Source organism: Perissodus microlepis, chromosome 15, assembly GCF_051167445.1.
Source record: "Perissodus microlepis isolate ML-2025 ecotype Zambia chromosome 15, ASM5116744v1, whole genome shotgun sequence".
NCBI classification, from domain to species: domain Eukaryota; kingdom Metazoa; phylum Chordata; class Actinopteri; order Cichliformes; family Cichlidae; genus Perissodus; species Perissodus microlepis.
In genome coordinates this window covers 22,018,708-22,036,559 of record NC_140475.1, presented here as the reverse complement: position 1 = coordinate 22,036,559, position 17,852 = coordinate 22,018,708, and the positions used below count along the sequence as shown (strand labels likewise).

General features: G+C 38.2%; 1 protein-coding gene across 1 annotated transcript in view; it reads right to left on the bottom strand.

The window, feature by feature from the left end:
• Positions 1–17,852, bottom strand: part of galnt14 (UDP-N-acetyl-alpha-D-galactosamine:polypeptide N-acetylgalactosaminyltransferase 14 (GalNAc-T14)) — a 214,963-nt gene that overhangs the window by 41,043 nt on the left and 156,068 nt on the right. Inside the window, exons 6-8 of the mRNA XM_084954131.1 lie at positions 13,579–13,700; positions 8,755–8,842; positions 5,704–5,788 (exon numbers count right to left, since the gene is read on the bottom strand). Coding sequence (XP_084810257.1) covers positions 5,704–5,788; positions 8,755–8,842; positions 13,579–13,700 — 295 coding nt within the window. The remainder of the gene's footprint in view (positions 1–5,703; positions 5,789–8,754; positions 8,843–13,578; positions 13,701–17,852) is intronic.

Below are 17,852 nucleotides of genomic sequence, written 5' to 3'. Positions count from 1 at the left end.
CAACAAAAACGAAAGAACACTAAATGTTAAAGCAATACAGGAAAGAAAGAGAAGACACTGGAAACACGGAGACTAACCTAAACATAGTAAGACAAAGTGGTGAACAGACAGGGAAACACAGGGAGGCTAGAATAACAAATGGATTCAAATCAAAACTTAAGCATCATATCACAAAAAAACTCAGCATCACTCAAAACCACAGAAACTTAACTAAAAGACCAAAAAGAAAAGAAAAGTTCATTTTATATAAGTTTGTTTAGTAAGTACACAATATTGTTTCAATTATTTATATTTTTTTCCACACAGTTTTAGTTGTTAGGCTTAGAAAATAACAATTTTGACTAATTGTTCACTTGGGTTTGGCAACTAAACTACTTGGCAGTGTTTAGGAAAAAGAAAATGATTTGGATAAAAATAACAGTGTAATTAAAGGTTAGAAGTCAAACTTCTCTTTCATTATATATATATATGGCCTCAGTCAACACCTGTCTGAGAAAGGTTGGAGGTTTTACTTACATGACCTTAGGAGGCTGCCTCTGTAAACAGCAGTTATTTTAACCCAATCAAAATTGACCACTATTGTTACTTTTCTGATGAGGTCAGCCTGCCACAACCCTGCTGAGGTCACTGCAGTAATAAAAGGTCAGAGCAGGATGATTAATTTCTTACTGATTTCTGAACTGCATTTTTTTTTATTCTAGCAGTGGTGGGGCACATCAGCACTGCCATTAATCACAGCACCCCACAGAAAATTACATTATGTAGACATAGAAGCTTTTTTGTAAGCACTACTCTGACAGTCTGTGATTGTGGGCCATTACTGCCATTTTAAATTAATTATGTATTGGGGCTTTTTATTAAAAATTAGTCTACATGCAGTATAGCACATAAGGTAACCAACATTAGTTAGTCAGCTGCATTTACTGTGGTCTATTTGGAATTTTATGAATTCAGCAGTTTTTTTCTAGTACTGGTTCACAACAACACATCTCGATGCACTTTTTATACTAACGTAATGATCCTGCAATATTAAAGAAAGAAACCCAATGATCTGATGGGTGATACCGATTAACAAGCACTTGAAAATGGGGAGAAAGAACTCCCTTTTTACAGGAAGGCACCCCCAGAAGAACCAAGCCCAGAGAAAAGCAGCCACCTACTATGTGTGGTTGGAGGTTGACGGTAGATAATAGTTAATGGAATTCAACGCTGGCATTTAAATGTATAGTGGCTTAAAAGAAGGCAGAGATTCAGAAGAAGTGCTCAGACCATCATGGCAGCTACCACAACAGACTGAGCCTATAGCATCATGATGAAGGATGGTTCATGGTCACCTGATCCAACAGTAAGTTTAAGCTTTATGAAAAAGGAACCTTTTAAGAACCTCTTAACAATGTAGTGTATGCTGTACAGTGTAGCGAGGAATGCCCAGACCTCTACATTGGAGAGACCAAACAGCCACTTCATAAACGCATGGTACAACATAGAAGAGCCACCTCCACGGGACAAGACTCGGCGGTCCATCTGCATCTAAAGGACAAAGGTCACTCCTTCGAGGATGCCAATGTTCACATTTTGGACAGACAGGACAGATGGTTTGAAAGAGGAGTAAAAGAGGCCATCTGTGTCCATTGTGAGCGACCATCTTTGAACAGAGGCGGTAGTTTATGACACCAACTGTCTGCCATCTACAATCCAGTTTTGAGATCCCTTCCCAGACGCCTTAATGCCCACTCACATCCTGGGCCATCTGACCTCAAGAAGTCACATGATAGGGTGGGCCTAGGTTTCACAATTAGCTCATCGAAACCTTGGCTGATTGTGACCTACACCCGTTTTCACACCTTGGCTCATTTGATTAGGTAGAGGATAATTAGGGGGTCTATTGTCCCTCTTGGGGGCTAATGAGGTCTGATAAACTTACATGCATTCATAATAAACAACCTATAGAGAAATTTAGACTGTAAAGACAAAAGTTTAAGCTCATTGTACAAAAACAAGATATTCATTATATATACTTCATATTATACATATATCATTAATCTGTATTTGAATAGAACATACATAACAAATACAAAAATTCCACAAAGAGAAGAATGACAATGGGTTCAGGTTTTTTTAATAAAAGCAGAAAAATGGGCCTGAAAGGCAAAATCAGTAGATTTTTGTTTTTAATAACTTCCCAAAGGCAAATGTAAACACATGAAAAACTATTGCACACTGAGGAATGCGTTGCTGGAAGGCATAGCTGCATTTCTATTTGCCAATGTGGACTTAATAAAAGGAAATATTGGGTGTGAATTTTGATGCTGTTTTAGTTTTATGCGCCTCAGTTTTCCACCATTTCTTTGACTGCTCTCTGTCTATATGTTTCTGAACGTTTATGCAAAATAAAACACAAAAGTGAAGAAAACCTTCACAGTTTAGCTTTAAAAGTATCAATAATAAGAAAATAATAAGAAATCTGGTTTGAAATGAGTAACAAGCACATGAGTGTGGCAAGTTTATTATAAGATAAAATAAAAAGTATAAATAATTGGACCAAAAAGCAATTCCAACAAAAATATTATAGAAATGGGTTAAAAAGGGAATTTGAAGGTGGTACAATTTGGTGTAGCAGAGAAATATTACTTTGCTAAGAATAAGTGAGGTGAGCTATATGGTGAAAGACTGCAGGGGTTTGGGTTTGATTCCACCCGGACTGTTTTCTAAAAAAGTTACATTTGGTGAGCAATATTAAAAACCACCATCAGCTTACGTTTAATTTAAAGTCTGGTACCTTTGACCTAACAGTGCCAATGGATGCTACAGGCTGTTCTGCATCTGCATCATCAATTTCTATAAATCACACTACTGCAAACTCCACAGTTCCATAATCTGCACCTACTGTCTAGTATAACCTTTGGCAAAAGTACAGTATCATTGTTTTAAAAAAAAATAATATAAATTTAATCAGAACATCACAACTTTTATATAAAACATCAACTTTTTTGTTTGTATGTATGCTTGGTGGTATTTGTTGAGCTGTTTGAAATTACCAGCCACTCTGTAGGTACGGACGTTTTCCCAGATTAACTTTGTTGACATCAGCAAGCATGAACACATGACAGGGACGACAAGAGGACGACAAGTCTGTGATCAAATGAGCACAGACAGGACCATAGGGTGACACTACTTTCTGATTTGTTGAGTATTTCAATTGCATCAGTGGGAAGGGACACCGGGATGCGTCAGATGAAAAATTAACTAAGCTGGTAACACGTATCAATTTGCCAATAACACAGATGTAGCATGAGACATCTTTAAATGTAGCAAACCTGCAAACGCAGCATCCAAATAACTGGTGGCTGTGGTAGAGAGGAGGCCACTGAAAGAACTGCCATTAATCCAGGCCACCCACTGAACCACTTACTGGAAAGGCAGAGCTTTCTGTAATAACAGTTTCAGCTTTCAGCTCCACTGCCAAATGACAGAAATGCTTTGACCTCACACCACAACACCTGTATTCATTTTCTTTAGATTTTTGCTCCTTGTTGTATTATACTCTGCCTTTTTACATGGCATTATGTTATCTTATTTATTGTTTTATGCAGTGGGCTGCTTTCTAAAATCTAATCGTCCTCATTTCCTTTGCATAACTTTTACCTTACTGATAGCGTTGGTGTTACGGTCATTGCTCGGTGTACTTTTACAACTATAAGTAAAATGAATTGATGCAGCTTGGTAATGAAAAAATCAACCACCCACATCACCAATAACCTTTTGCAGTACCAGCCATGCTCATTTTAATTATTCAGTTAATAGTAGCTCGTGTATCTGCAGCAATCCTGGCAGCATGACTGAGGAGGGCACGGTACGACTTTGAGGAGTTACACTCATGTCTCTTTGGAAGCAAAAGGAGGTCATTCATCACCTCGCACAGCTTACTTTAAGTGTGATCCCACTGGAAAACCAACAGAAATGTGTTGAGGATATTCTGAACTGCCATGTACTGTGCTAACCTGCTCTAACACCTTGAGAAAAGATTGAATTTATTTACCACTTGTCCCTTAAACATATTTATAATTTATCCCATGTTATTTTACAGTTGGCCATAATGCTATAGTTTAGACATTGCTGTTGTAACTTTGCTCTACATACTATCCCGGGTTTGTTTGTGGTAGCTTTATGTTACAGTTTACATCCATGCGTATGTTTTTAAAGCAAATACTACTGAAACATAAGATCATTTGAATTTTCTTCTGTTGAAAGGTCAATTTCTGGTAAATTACACTTGTTAATGTTGCTTTGGTTATACTTACAATAGTTTGTCCCTTTGTTCAGATCTTACATCCAAAACAGGTGTGGGGGAGGGGCCGGCCCAGCACTTCCTGTTTATATGGGGTTTATATCATGATGTCATTGATTGCATCACTGGGTACAACCAAATGGTTTTTCCTTTTTGCATAGTGAAGTGGTTTACTTTTCAAACCATTTATTTGTGTAAATGAGTTTGTAAATTAGATCAATAATCCTATTCCTGTTTCTTTGTTTAGATTTTCGTTGTTTGGTTTAACCTTTTTTTTTAACAGTAGAGACTAATGAGGTTCAGGTGTGTGTAAAATTCTGTAAAATATAAAAGTGAGATTTTGACAACAGGGGTCGTTTTAAGATGGCAGAATGGAGATGCCAGAAAATAAAATACACTAAAAAGAAATTTGACCAGTCTGCTGATGCTGTCTACTTATCACCTTCCTTACCATTTGCACTACTTTACCTCACATAAAGACAAATAATTTTGCACTTTTATAACTGTGGCTACAATCCTCCATCCACATGTATGTTTCTAATTTGGCACAGAGATTCATAATATGGTTCAAAGTAGCTTGATTTTGTTGTGCAGCCTGTAAATGTGGTCCAGTGTATGGTTATAATTATAGATGAGTAAGGAGGGCTGGATCTATCCAAATCCAGCCCTCCTTGTTTTGTCTTATGGTCATGTTATATTTTAAGATACTGAGTTGTTCTGCTTTATTGAAGCTATTTGTTATAGGTTGTTGTCCTTTCCAACATTGGGGATAAGCAAAGCAGATTATTTTTACTTTATCTGCTTTTATCTTAATTGGTTATTAATGAAAGCTGCTAGAATGTTATTCCAGATCATTCTGGCCCACTTTAACCTCTGCTTGTAGACAGAAATATGTTAGTTGAGTATGTTGAGTCAAATATTTTTTCTCCTGCAGAGTCCCTAATAATAATTATGCTGTATGGATCAATCGAACACACACACATATAAATACACACACACTTTATTTAGCAACAAGTAAAACCCTGCACTCAAGTCTGTAAAACGAAACATATGAAAATGTTATCTATTTATTTCACCTTCAGCATCTTCTGGATTTGGTGAAATTTTAAAACATTTACTCTTCAAGTTTTTAATGAACTTAATTGTTCAGAATTCATCCTAAGAAGACAACTAAACCCGTGCTATTACACTTTTTCCTTTTCATCCTCGACTGTCGTTTCATCAGACTTCAGTGCATCTCTTTCCTTTTGTCCCCTCACTCCCCCTCTTGTCCTTTGTTCCTACTCTTTAACCTCCTCTTCTCTGCCTTCTCTGTTTCCACTTGTCTGCACTTACTTAATGAGCCCTGGGTTCAGAATCTATACACCCACAGTTATACATTTTAATGTTTGAGTTTTTGTGTATGCGTGCATTACTTGATTGGCTGGGTCGGGTCAGTCCGGCGGGCTCTCTGTTCAGGCGACAACTGCTCCCACTTAAAATGGAGACTCCAATCAAAGCCTGAGGGAGAACAACAGAGTAAAGAACATGCTTTAAATAATACTGAGTACAGAGGCTACTGTGCTGTACCAAACCATCAAGGTCACTGTTATGCTATTCTTTCTTTAGAATATGTATATAAAATAGTTAATGAAAAGACAAATAGAGATATATTTTATTTTTCTGATACTAGAGGAAAAACTTCAGCAAAGAAAATGTTGTGTTGGCTTGTGTAGTTTTTTGTGTTCTTACAGTCCACCAGGTCAAGGATTAGCTACCACAATACTCCCCCTCCACTCTCTGTTGGTATGTCTTTAGACTTCAACATGTGTGTGAATGTCAGGATCAATGCAGATGGATCTGATGACCGTCTTTTTTATGATTTCAGCGACAGGTTCATCTATAATTAAAATGCTCTTTATAAGCGCGACTATCTCTATCGATTCTCCTTCCTGTGTGATTGTGCGTGCACAGTGGACAGCCCTATTATCTGCATTGATTGGCGGACTGCTTTCACCAAGAAAATAAGACTGGTAAAAGAGTCTAATGGAAGGAGAGAGGTACTATGAAGTCAACAGATAAAGTGGGAGGTAGTGCAGATCGCAGACAGAGAACACAGTTATGTGTTGTTCTGGCTTATTTTCAGGCCGTTTAGCTTTAGCTCATCTGCAAGTATAATCCTGCTGAGCCAATAGAAATGTTCAGTTTCTACATTTATTCAAGTTGCTAATTTAATGTTTTAAAAAGCATTTACAAAAGCATGATGGTCTTAAAGATGATGTCAGGATCCTGATGGCAGCGAACGAACTGACTGATATCTAAGAATTTGATATCAACAAATTTAAAGGACTGTGTTAACTGTTCAAAGAGTCATTTTATGTGCCTACACTTTAAGCACATTTCAAAGCTGTGTGAGAGAACCCTACTGTGCACATATAGACAATGCTGGGCAAGAGTCTTGAGCCACCCTTCATTTATTGAGATTCTCTATTTTCTAAAAATAGAGAATATGTTCAGGGATTTATTTAAAAGTGCACATATACATGGAAATACAGTATACAAGGCAATCACTGACTGGCAGAACCAGGCTCAGGGAGGGCCAGCCATCTGCCACGACCGGTTGGAGTGAGAGACCGGTCTCTCTTAGGTATCTTTCTTATTATTTCTATTAGTAGTCTTCAGGAATAGTTCCCCAGGGTTCCTGAAGGACATTTCAAAGTTCTTTGCATGTTTGCTGCCTTTTGTTCTGTTCTCTGTCAAGATGACCCTCATTACTTAAATAATGTAGAGGTCTGGGGAGGCCAATCCATGCTGATAGTGGTCCATTGTGTGCTTTTACTGCTTTGGCTGTGTGTTTGGAATTATTGTCATGCTAAAATATACCATAAGACCTGTTTCCACTGATTTTCAGTCCAGTTCTTGTGTAACTTGGCACAGCTTAATCTTTCTTTCATGTTTTGATCTGTCGCAGAAAAAACAGGGTGTGAGGGGGAGGCTCCCACGCTCCCTGTTTGTCATCAAAACGTGATGAAATGTCAACTCTTGGTAGGAAGACAAGAGCAGCCATATGGACACGTTTCTCATTTGATGTCAAGGAAGATAAGACACGTGAAACATGTGGCGCCACTGTCACTGGTGAAAACACGACAAACCTTTACACTTTATATTTTAGTCAACTGAAACAACTTCAGTCTAGTCTACTATAATCTTATCATATTTAATCGACTAAAACTAAACTCAAACTAAAAGAATCTGGAAGCTTAAATTATGACAAACACTAAATCAAAGTTTGCACACAACACCAGTTCATCCTTTGAATGATTCATAGAATCATTAAGAAACAAACAAAAGAAAGAAAGAAAAACCTAAAAGAAAACAAACAACGATAAAATACACTGGAAACAGTCAGGTAAAGCGACTGGACTGGACTGAGCAAGCTGACAAAGCAGTCAATATGCAAAGAAACACTTTAAAAGTCCTTCAGAAAGCCTGGAGACCAATTGCTTTAAAGACCACTTTAAAATTACAAGAAGGTCGGGATCCTTGGATACAAAATATGAAGATGTGATCATTCTTTCACAGCTTGCATGCAAACTGATTCTTGTGTTGGATTAGTGTTGTGACCTAAGTCTTTTTGACCAGCACAGTTCTCTGAAACTCCATGTTTTTCACAGAGTTTGTGTTATATAGGTAAGTGAACATCTGCAGTCCACAGCTGAATGCCATGCTGTAGTCAATTAATCAAACAATTGAAAAGTTGGGGATGTGATTGGGGGACATTTTCTGAGAGTAACTAAATATGCTACATTCCACCTGCTAGCCTTTTTTGTCTTAGAAGAATTATTAACAGAAAGACAAAACTATGATAAATAATAATAAAAGGCGTTTCGTTCTTTTATTTGGAAATATATTTAGATTCATGCCTCTGCTTTTTCAACATCAAACAGCATTTGAGACATTTGAGACCTTAAGACTGTTGTAGTTTATTTCTTAAAAATAAACAATTAAATTTGAGAACATAAACCTACAGTCTCTAGTTCCCTTTACAATGATGGAAAGAAAGTTGGTGCACTCGCTGCACAGTTTAAAACCAAGACATCAGCACTTATCTGTGTAGAAACTGGGAAGAAAAAAAGGGCAACTCTAACAAAATCTGAATATTCAAGGACACACGGTTGAGGGACTTTAGTGCACATTTCAAAGATAAGATGATTCAAGGACAGCAACTATTCTCAAGGGGTCCAATATGAGCGAATAAGAGTCACTGCTAGAAGAAGAAGAAGAAGTAGGAAAAAAAATATCTCAAAGCATTTAATGTTCACAGCAGCCAGAGAGAACAGGTTCATGAACTCATCACAAACTTATCATCAAGGGCCACCTCATAAGTCAGAAACCCAAAGGGGTTTCTCTCTGTCATCAAAACACAACCCAAAGGTGCCTCAGAGACGTTTGTTTCTGAGTGTAGATGGAAGAAAGTGGTTGTGTACCTCCACGGAGATCGGCAGAGGCTGCCACATAAGCAAACGTATCCATGTTGATGATGTCGATGACTGGGCTAACCACTCGAGACGGGTCCTGGAGACACAAAAAGAACCACACACATTTATGCTTAATTAGGGCTTCAGATTAATTTTTTAAAAAGTGTAATGCAAGGGAAATAAAACAAGCTACCAAGGAAGAAAAAGAGAAAGAAGTGGATGTGTTTCTGCTTTCATCACCAAATTCTGTTCGAATAAATGAGGCGCTCAGTCCAGTGTGTTCATCCGTGTGTGAAACAGACTGTAAACTCCAAGGTCATTATACTGCACTTCTCCGAAAGGGAATTTCAGTCATTCAGCAACAATCATGCAGACAGCAAATGTAGCAAGGTGAGATTGACCACTACCTCTGTTGACTTTAATTCAGTGCTACTTTATTCCTTTCTCTGTCATTAATGTCAGACCACTGAGCCACATGAAATGAAGAGATACAGAAAATGCTTTTAGGTGACAGCACAATTTATTAAGAAGCAGCAGAGAAAATGAGTAACACATCAATAGGTTACTGGAGGTAAACACGAGGGCTGTGTAGAATTCAATATTTTAGTTTGCGAAGTTCAATACGGGCTCTGGTATTTCATTTTACTTGTGTTAGGGCTATATTGGAATTGACGAATACAGAAAGGTCTGACACCTAGCTATCCTGATGGAAAGCACTCCAACTTGTTTTTCTCCTGTCTTTAGACGGGGTTAACGTCGCATTGTCTTCGTCTTACTAAAACAGCAAAGCTGGCTGCATAATTTTTTGTCAAGTGATGTTTAAGCACAGTGCATATTTAGAGCATGACATTGACTGTGCTATATAAAAGACTGATATTACTAATACATGTTTTTAATTATTGGCTTGCAAATCTTTTTTTTTCTGTTTATTTTGGTGGATGCGACCATATTGGAGTAGAGACACAGACAATGATACTTTCTGATTAGCGATGGGGAGAACTAATTTACTACCTGGCTAGAGTTCAGCATGCCCCTTGTGTTCATACCTACTAGTCTTTTAAATCAACCAAATCCTTAACTTTAAGGTAAGTAATATAAAACTCCTCCTTCACAGGGCTGTCAGAAGGAAGAAAATAACCAGAGAGATCAAAACCAGAGAGATTTTGGTTGTAAGACAATGTATTTCTGCTCTAAAGCTGACCCTTTGTGTTTAAGCCAACCCCAAGCGGTTATTTAAGAAACTGAAGTTTGGCTCCATTTGCTTGACTTTTCAGCCACTTTACTTTGTATTTCTTGTGCTCTGCACGCCACTTTATTACAGTGATTTTCTGGTTCATGGCACTTCTGAGACTTTTCTGAAGTAACAACCAAGCAGCTGCCCACTCAACTCTACAGTTTGGTTCATGTGGTTCAGAGAATAAGATCCTCAGTGTAGCGCAACAATAATTTTTAAAAAAACATTTGGAAAGCACATCCTCCATCAATGAACTATTTTCCACTTTTAAACAAAGTGGTCTGGAAATGCACCAAACCTTTTTTTCCTCTATTTTTCTGGTGTTTCTTGTAAATTCACCTCTACCAACTTTCATGAAATTCAGCTGGCAGTTTTCTACTAAGCTTGCTGATAGACCTCGACTCATGTCCCAGTGGAGCAACTAATCCTATAGATAGATTTCATTTCTGTGTTGGAAATGAGCAAATTTATAAGCTTAAATCATGCAGACAGGATGCGGGGAAAAGGTTAGCGTGTAAAGCATTTCTAACTTTTTAAGTGAACATTTAAAGCCATTAAAAATGTAATGCTTGATATTTGTGACTGGTTGATGAGACTGTAAAAAATGGGATAATATCAAGCACCAACAAAAATTCCCGTATCCCTCAACCCTGTGTAATCGTCCATAAGGCCATAAGATACTCATGGATTTAGTTTAGTTATTGCCTCCTTAACCCTTAAACAGAGTCCTAAATCCTTTTAAAGTGAAAACTGGCAAAAATGGCTGCACTTGATTTTCCTCATATTTTTTCCTTGATGGTGCCATTTGCTCTTTACAAGGATAAAAGGTACAAAATCTCACTTGCACACACCCACACACACTGGTGCTGCCAGACTTGCACTCCCTTTTAAATCATGAAGTGTCCCTCTATTAGTTTGGTCAAACGGCTGGATGCATCTTCAGCCAGTGATATTACAGAGCAGGTGGAGCGGTTCTGGACCATTAGCTGCAGGGTCAGTGCAAGGGGACGCAAGCTGCATCCTTCTACAGCTTCAGCCACATTACAAAGCACTCTGTCTGCTTTAATAGCTGTTAGGGTAATGACACTGTGCAGCACTCAGGGTGAAGCATCACGACATTACTGTCGTAACCGGATAACTGTTATTTTCAAATCACTCAGGAGCATTTTCTTAATTTTAGCCATTTCTTTTTTTTTCCCTCCACCTGAATAGAAATGAGAATATTTGATGAGTAAGTTGAGAGGAATCTGACCCCAAAGCAATCTGCTTCTTTTATGGTTTTGGACTCTTGTTTTTAAAGTGCAACTTTCAAACATTTATTGAATAAATGTATAAATGAATTATAAATGATTTTATAAATGAATATTGAATTTTAATAAATGACCTGTTTTACATAGTCGTCCTCGAGTATTTTACGCAAGCATGCAAGGAAGTTGTGTCAAGGCAGACGTTTGACTATTGACATAATTATCATCTAAATTGTCCCTTCAGAAAACCCATTATTCCAAAACAACAAGCACTCTAGTGCATGCAGGGAGTGCTAGTGTTAATTTTGTTCATTGCTCTTCATGTAAACAATTATTCTGTTTTCTTTTCCTTCATTTAGGAGTGAGGTTTATAGGTGATGTTCACTGAGCGTCCATAGTGCCTAAATAGCCCTGTCACTGTCAAAAGACGTGACATATCCCGCATCCTCCTTTACCTTTCCTAAGAAATGACTGGAAATACTAATGAAACATTCAACATATTCACTACATGTTTGGCCGTTCATTGTGATTATCGCTTTTGTTTTGCAGCTCTCTTTGATTGCACATGCACATATAGCAACAAATGAGCAATGTTGCTAAACACAACCAGGATCCTTTTATGTTGACATGCTCTGAAAATATTACTGTTAATTGGTGAACAATTACAATAAATTGTTGCCTTGGTGCTGAAAGACAAAAGCAAAAGCGGTAATGTGATAGACATGGGGCTGAGTAAATACTCTCTAGATTCAATCAGTGGTAAATAGCTGGGAAATTTCTATTTATTCAAATGAGAAGATGCATATTTATGTATTGCATGTATTATTTCTCAATTACTTCCCTGACAATAAAATTACAATAAATTATTTATTTGACACAAAACAATGAGTCGTTAGCATCAAACAGTAAAGTATTCAAAAAAAGGCTTTTTTGGCAAAACAGAAAAAGCTTGACAACAACTAAAAGAGAACAAAATCAAAATATATGATAAAATTGATCAGATGTGAAATACAGAAAAGCAGATAACCTGAAATTTGGACAAGACTTTAGCTCTCTATATCAATAAGACAGACAATTATTTTGCGGGGAATGTGATTTTACGGTAGCCTGGAGTTTTGACTACGTGTGTGTGTTAATCGGATCAATACCTCATACATTTAAATCTAAATATACGACTATAGAGTGACTACATAGACAGTGACGGATCACTTTTGTGCTTGAACACACACGGGCGCACACACACACGAATAAACCACGAGTATAAATATGGATGGTGATGGTACAGCAGCAGAAACAGATCAGACTCTCTGGTGGATTTATTGATCGCTTCTCTGCAGATTGAGATCAAAGGTCTTTAATAGCAGGCAAACAACTGTTGACTTGATGAATTGGAGAAGTTCAAGACAGGTGTTAAAATTAAAACGAACTGGAGAAGAGAGTATGCGAGGCACATGGACAGGGAAGGAGATGAGAAAGGCCATGTAACGTCGTAAAGCAAATCAAAGGAAGGTGATGGTATGTGTAAAGCCAGGGCAGGATAGAAAAGGATGCAAGAGGAAGTGGATATGGAGATTTCAAGAGAGCAGAGAAACGAGAGAGGAAAAGAGATGGGGATAGAAAAAAAAAGAGGACGTTTCAAGTGGCCAGAAAGAAGCTGAGAGGAGGCCAGAGAAGGGAGGGGGAAAATTACGAGGAGATGTAAAGAGAAAAGGAAGAAAAGCAAAGGTGTGAGAGTAATGGCAGTAGCACAGGGAGGAAGACATGAGGTGGGGAAAGTAGAACAGAGTGCAATAACCAAAATTGTTGGATAAGAGGTGAAAACAGGAGAGGAGATGAAAATGGAAAAGAAAAGGTGCAATGGTACCGAAGACTAAGTAAAAGTAAAGGAGACGAGAGACAGAAAAAAGGAAGAAAGGAAGAGAGATGTGACAGGACAAAGGGGAGCGGAGAAGAGGTGGTGAGAGGAGGCAAAACAAGGTGACGAGAGATTGGATGGGGAGGACAAGAAGAGCAGACACAAGCAGAGGACAGCAGACGGGAGAGTAAGAGGGGTGAAGAAGAGAGTACCGCACTTATTTCTTAATGAGAGGCAATCAGACCGGCATCTATTTTCTCTAATGGCACGATTTCACTTCGACCACTGGAGTCATCACGCAGAGGCTTTTTGTTGAGCAGTAAAGCATGCCATATTTGCAGATTGGCCTTGGTCATTATGCCTCGTGACTCACATATATATGTGTGTATATATATAGACACATCTGGAACATGAGAGGGTTGTAATTTGATAGAGAAGCTTTCAGACTAACATATACTTCGTTGCATTAGGGTTTATAAATGAATATGCAGTTACACCTCTTTGATCCTTTGCAGGAGGGGTGGCAGCCAGTCTTTGTTGACCTCACAGTGGCTGTCCAGGAAGGTCAGCACTTTGGCTCTTGCAGCGTCCGTCCCCCGCACTCTGGACCTGATGAGACCTTAAGCAGACAAATAGAAAGACAGTTTAATCTCATTCCTGTTTATGCAAAACCTTCAAAATATTAACCACATCTATTTAAAATTATAACTTTTATTACACAAGATCTAATTAACAATTGTTATTCACACTGCACTTTTAAATATCATTGACAAACTTAGGCCAGCAGTTTAAATGTTGTGGCTGATGGATATATAATAAAGGACAATGCAATTGCACCAACATGTCTTTTTTTTTAAAAATAAACAAATAAATACAAAATAAACTGAATAGAGAAGACATTTAATAGAAGGGTCTTTTGAAAAATGCATATAATCCAGATCTATAATTATTTTTGCACTGAAAACCATTTCACTGATTCCCCACTGATAAGCACATTAAGACAATGTGTCCCTGTGCATAAATAGAACCAACAGGTTTGATTTTAATTTGTCATTCATGCTTTAGCTTTTAAAATAAGGTTTGGAAAACACTGTATCTTTTCTGTAATAAAGCTTTAACCACACAAGGTACCCGGTACAGGGTGGGTGGGGGTAAAATAAATGTAACTGTCATAGAGATACAGATTTATTACATGAAAGTGGTGTTGTACAAGATTTTCAACATAATTTTGAGTTGTACTTAAAGTAACTATATTCAATATGTTTAATGCCACTTTTAGATTTACTATTGCATCATTAATATTATTAAAGCATCTCCTTAATATTGAAATTGTTGATTATATGAAGTAATTACATATTGCTGGTAGCTTTACATAAAGCAATGCAGTTACTCCATAAAAAAAAAACTAAAAATGTTGTGGAGTGGAACAACATTTGCATTGATTAACAAAAAAAAATCAAAAACATTTGGAAAAACAAAACAAAGAAAAAAACAAAGGAAAAAGATAACTATTGATAAAAATACAACTAAATAAACAAAACAATTACGGTGTTTGTGAAATTGTGAAATATGATTCATAACACTGAAAAAAACGACTACAGTATGATACAATCATCAGTTCAACATGGTGTTGTTGTGCCAACTTAAAAGACTTTTGGTTAATTTCAGTCTTCTGTACACAACAGATCTAAATTTGTAAACAACGTAACAACATTTAATCATCCAATCACAATTAAGAAACAGCCATAATTACAGTGAGCAGTAATAGTACTGATAGTGTCGATTTACTGCACCTTTCTCAGTCCCATTTACAGTCTCATACACACTTTAACATTGAAATGTTGTGTACAGTATGCACTTGGATACCGTCGATATTGAACTTAAAGCCCTCCCAGCTTTTCTTTGCTAAATTGAAATCCTCCGTGTTGCGGTCTGAAATTGATTCTTTTCAGGGCGGCAGATCGGATAAGACAGTATATACTCAAGTTTCATGCTCACAAGCTGTGACTATCAGTTAAACACACACAACCTCCATCCGCTCGCTATAAATATACACGAAGACTTTCATCGAAAAGGCCCCACAGCAGCAGAAGAACAAGACAAAGAATATTTCAGGCACTGGTGAGAATGGAACCCGTAACCTTGGATGTATTAGTGCCTTGCTCCATTTATTGACACCACATTTTTTCTTTCTCTCTCTTTCACTTGCTCTCGCAGTCAGTCAGCAGAGGGGAAAATCGATGCAGTGCTCTTAGAGGGCCTGTCAGACATGGACACAACCTTTTAACAGGCGCATCACTCTCTGCATTTGTGTGTCTGTATGTGTGTGTGTTGGAAAACAGGTTTGCGTATCCATTTTTAAACAAGTGGGAGAGAAAAGCAAAGAAGGGAGTGGAGCAAAAGGCCAAATGTGTGCGTCAGTTAACTGCAGTTGTGTTTTAGTAAGACAAAGACAGACAAAGTGTGTGTGTTTGTGTGTAAATGAGCCTGTTAAGGAGGTCTCCCTGACGGGGTCCAGTGTTCCCCTCTATTTGGACTAAATGGTCTAATCGATACTCCCTGACACGGAGACGTAATGTGTGTGTGAGTGCGTGCACTGTTGAATATGTGTGCGGTACATGCACACAGAGGAGTCTGCATTGTTGTATGTGTGTTATCGTGATAGTGCTGGGGCCCATTGTGAATGTGTGTGTGTGTGTGTGTCGGTGACATTGTACAAAGGGCCGTGAAGTTTCACGCGGCGCCGTTAGGCCGAGGCTCAGCCAATTAAAAATCCCATTTCATCCTCAATAAGGCTTTATTTTCTGGATGGATGGACACACACACACACACACACACACACACACACACACACACACACACACACGCTGACACATAAACTGGACTCACATATAAGCAGGGACACACACACACACACACCCACACACACATATCTGCACTGACAGAAGTGGACGCCCATTTACTTAGATACACACACACACACACACACACACACACACACACACACACACACACACACACACACACACACACACACACCTGCACTGACAGAAGTGGACGCCCATTTACTTAGATACACACACACACTCACACACACACACACAGTGCATGGCGGGCTGACTTTGTACAGAGGAGAGTGTTAATCTACACCGATAACTCTTAACTGTCTCCACCTATCAGATGTGGGTCTGTGTTTGTGTAGACACCTTTTATTTGAAGCCAGTGTAGTGAGGACATTTTGGCCAGGCTTTGAAACTTTAAAGGGCTGTTTGAAGGTTAACATCTTAACAGATTAATATCAGATGAGAAAATGCATAATGTCTTTGTTAATGTGTCCTCACTATTGTACAAATGGACATTTTTGTGTGCTATTGGACTTCTACGCTTGAGTGGATCCATTAGAGTTGTAAGAAGTGAGGGCATTTTGTCTGGCAATTGATCCAAAGAGTGCATTATGCTTGAAAAGAACTAGTTAGTACAAAGTGCCGTCTGTCCAGTTTAGCTGTTATGAATGGCCACACTTGATGGCATCATGACAAGCCCCATGTCATTAAAAAGGATAATCATATGTTCTTCACAAAGAATTCACTATGTTGTATTTGGTTGTAGACATGAAAAGCATGAGTGATGGCACTTTTAGAGAGAAGTTCAAACCCTGCTCTCCCTTTTCTGTGCTGCATGGATGGCTTACATTGGTGTAGTTGTTGGTGTGTCAGTTTCAGAATACTACCAAAATTGCTGGCGAGATACCTTCCAAAATGTGAAGCTGGAAAGGTGTCAATATTGTTGATCACGATAGCAACTGTGACTCAAGGGGTCATCCACCAGCAGTTTTCATATTAAAGTATCCTTAGACAAAATTTCAGAAACTGCCCCGTATGTCATTTGTGTATGAATGTATGTGTAGAGTTGGTGTATGAAAGTACAACATGTTCTTATTCAGGACATCAAACACTACCTTTCTGCCAGAGCCACTGGCATCTTGCAGATACACAATAGGTGTCTGTCAGCAAGGTACTGCAGTAGTGAAGTGGATCTCATTCTTAAGTCTGTCCATATGGGCACTTTGAAAGAGATCCTGAGGTTGCAGTTAAATACACTGAGAAAGTATTAAAGCCAGACTGGTATGTCAGCCCTGCAGGATTTATAACAGTGAATAAAAAATGCAAAAAGTAAAAAAGAAATCGGAGAAACAGCCTTATAGGTGTTGATACTGCATAGTTTGTCCACAAGAGGGCACTTTGCAACTTCCCTCTTGGCAACATGGGATATAACAAATGCAATAGCCAGCTGATCTGATGTACATATGCGATATAAACATATACACATTTGTTTAAAACCACCAAATGAAGGAAGTGTGAGCGCCAATGGTTTCCTTCAGACGACAGTCTATTTCTAAACTTAGCCAAGAAGTTATGGTCATCTGAAATGCCTAAAAACTATACAGAGTTTTGTTTTTTTGGCAATTTTAATTTTAAACCTAACTAAATAAGATTCTATCTCTTAAATGTAACCACTTAGTTTGGTTATCTAAAAGCCTGCTGCTTTGCAACGATCACTAGCTGTGGTTGCCTCCAGTGAACATGTCAACCCAGCGTGGTTAAAAGGAAACACATCTAGACTAAATCCTGGTGAAGGAATTGTCTGTCTGCATATGCACCTGAACTAACACGGTCTGTCCTACCTTGGCAGTGTAGCGGCAGACATTAGGCTGCAATAACAGCTGCAGATTGGGCTGCAGCCATGCCACAGGTACAGGTTGGAGCATCTC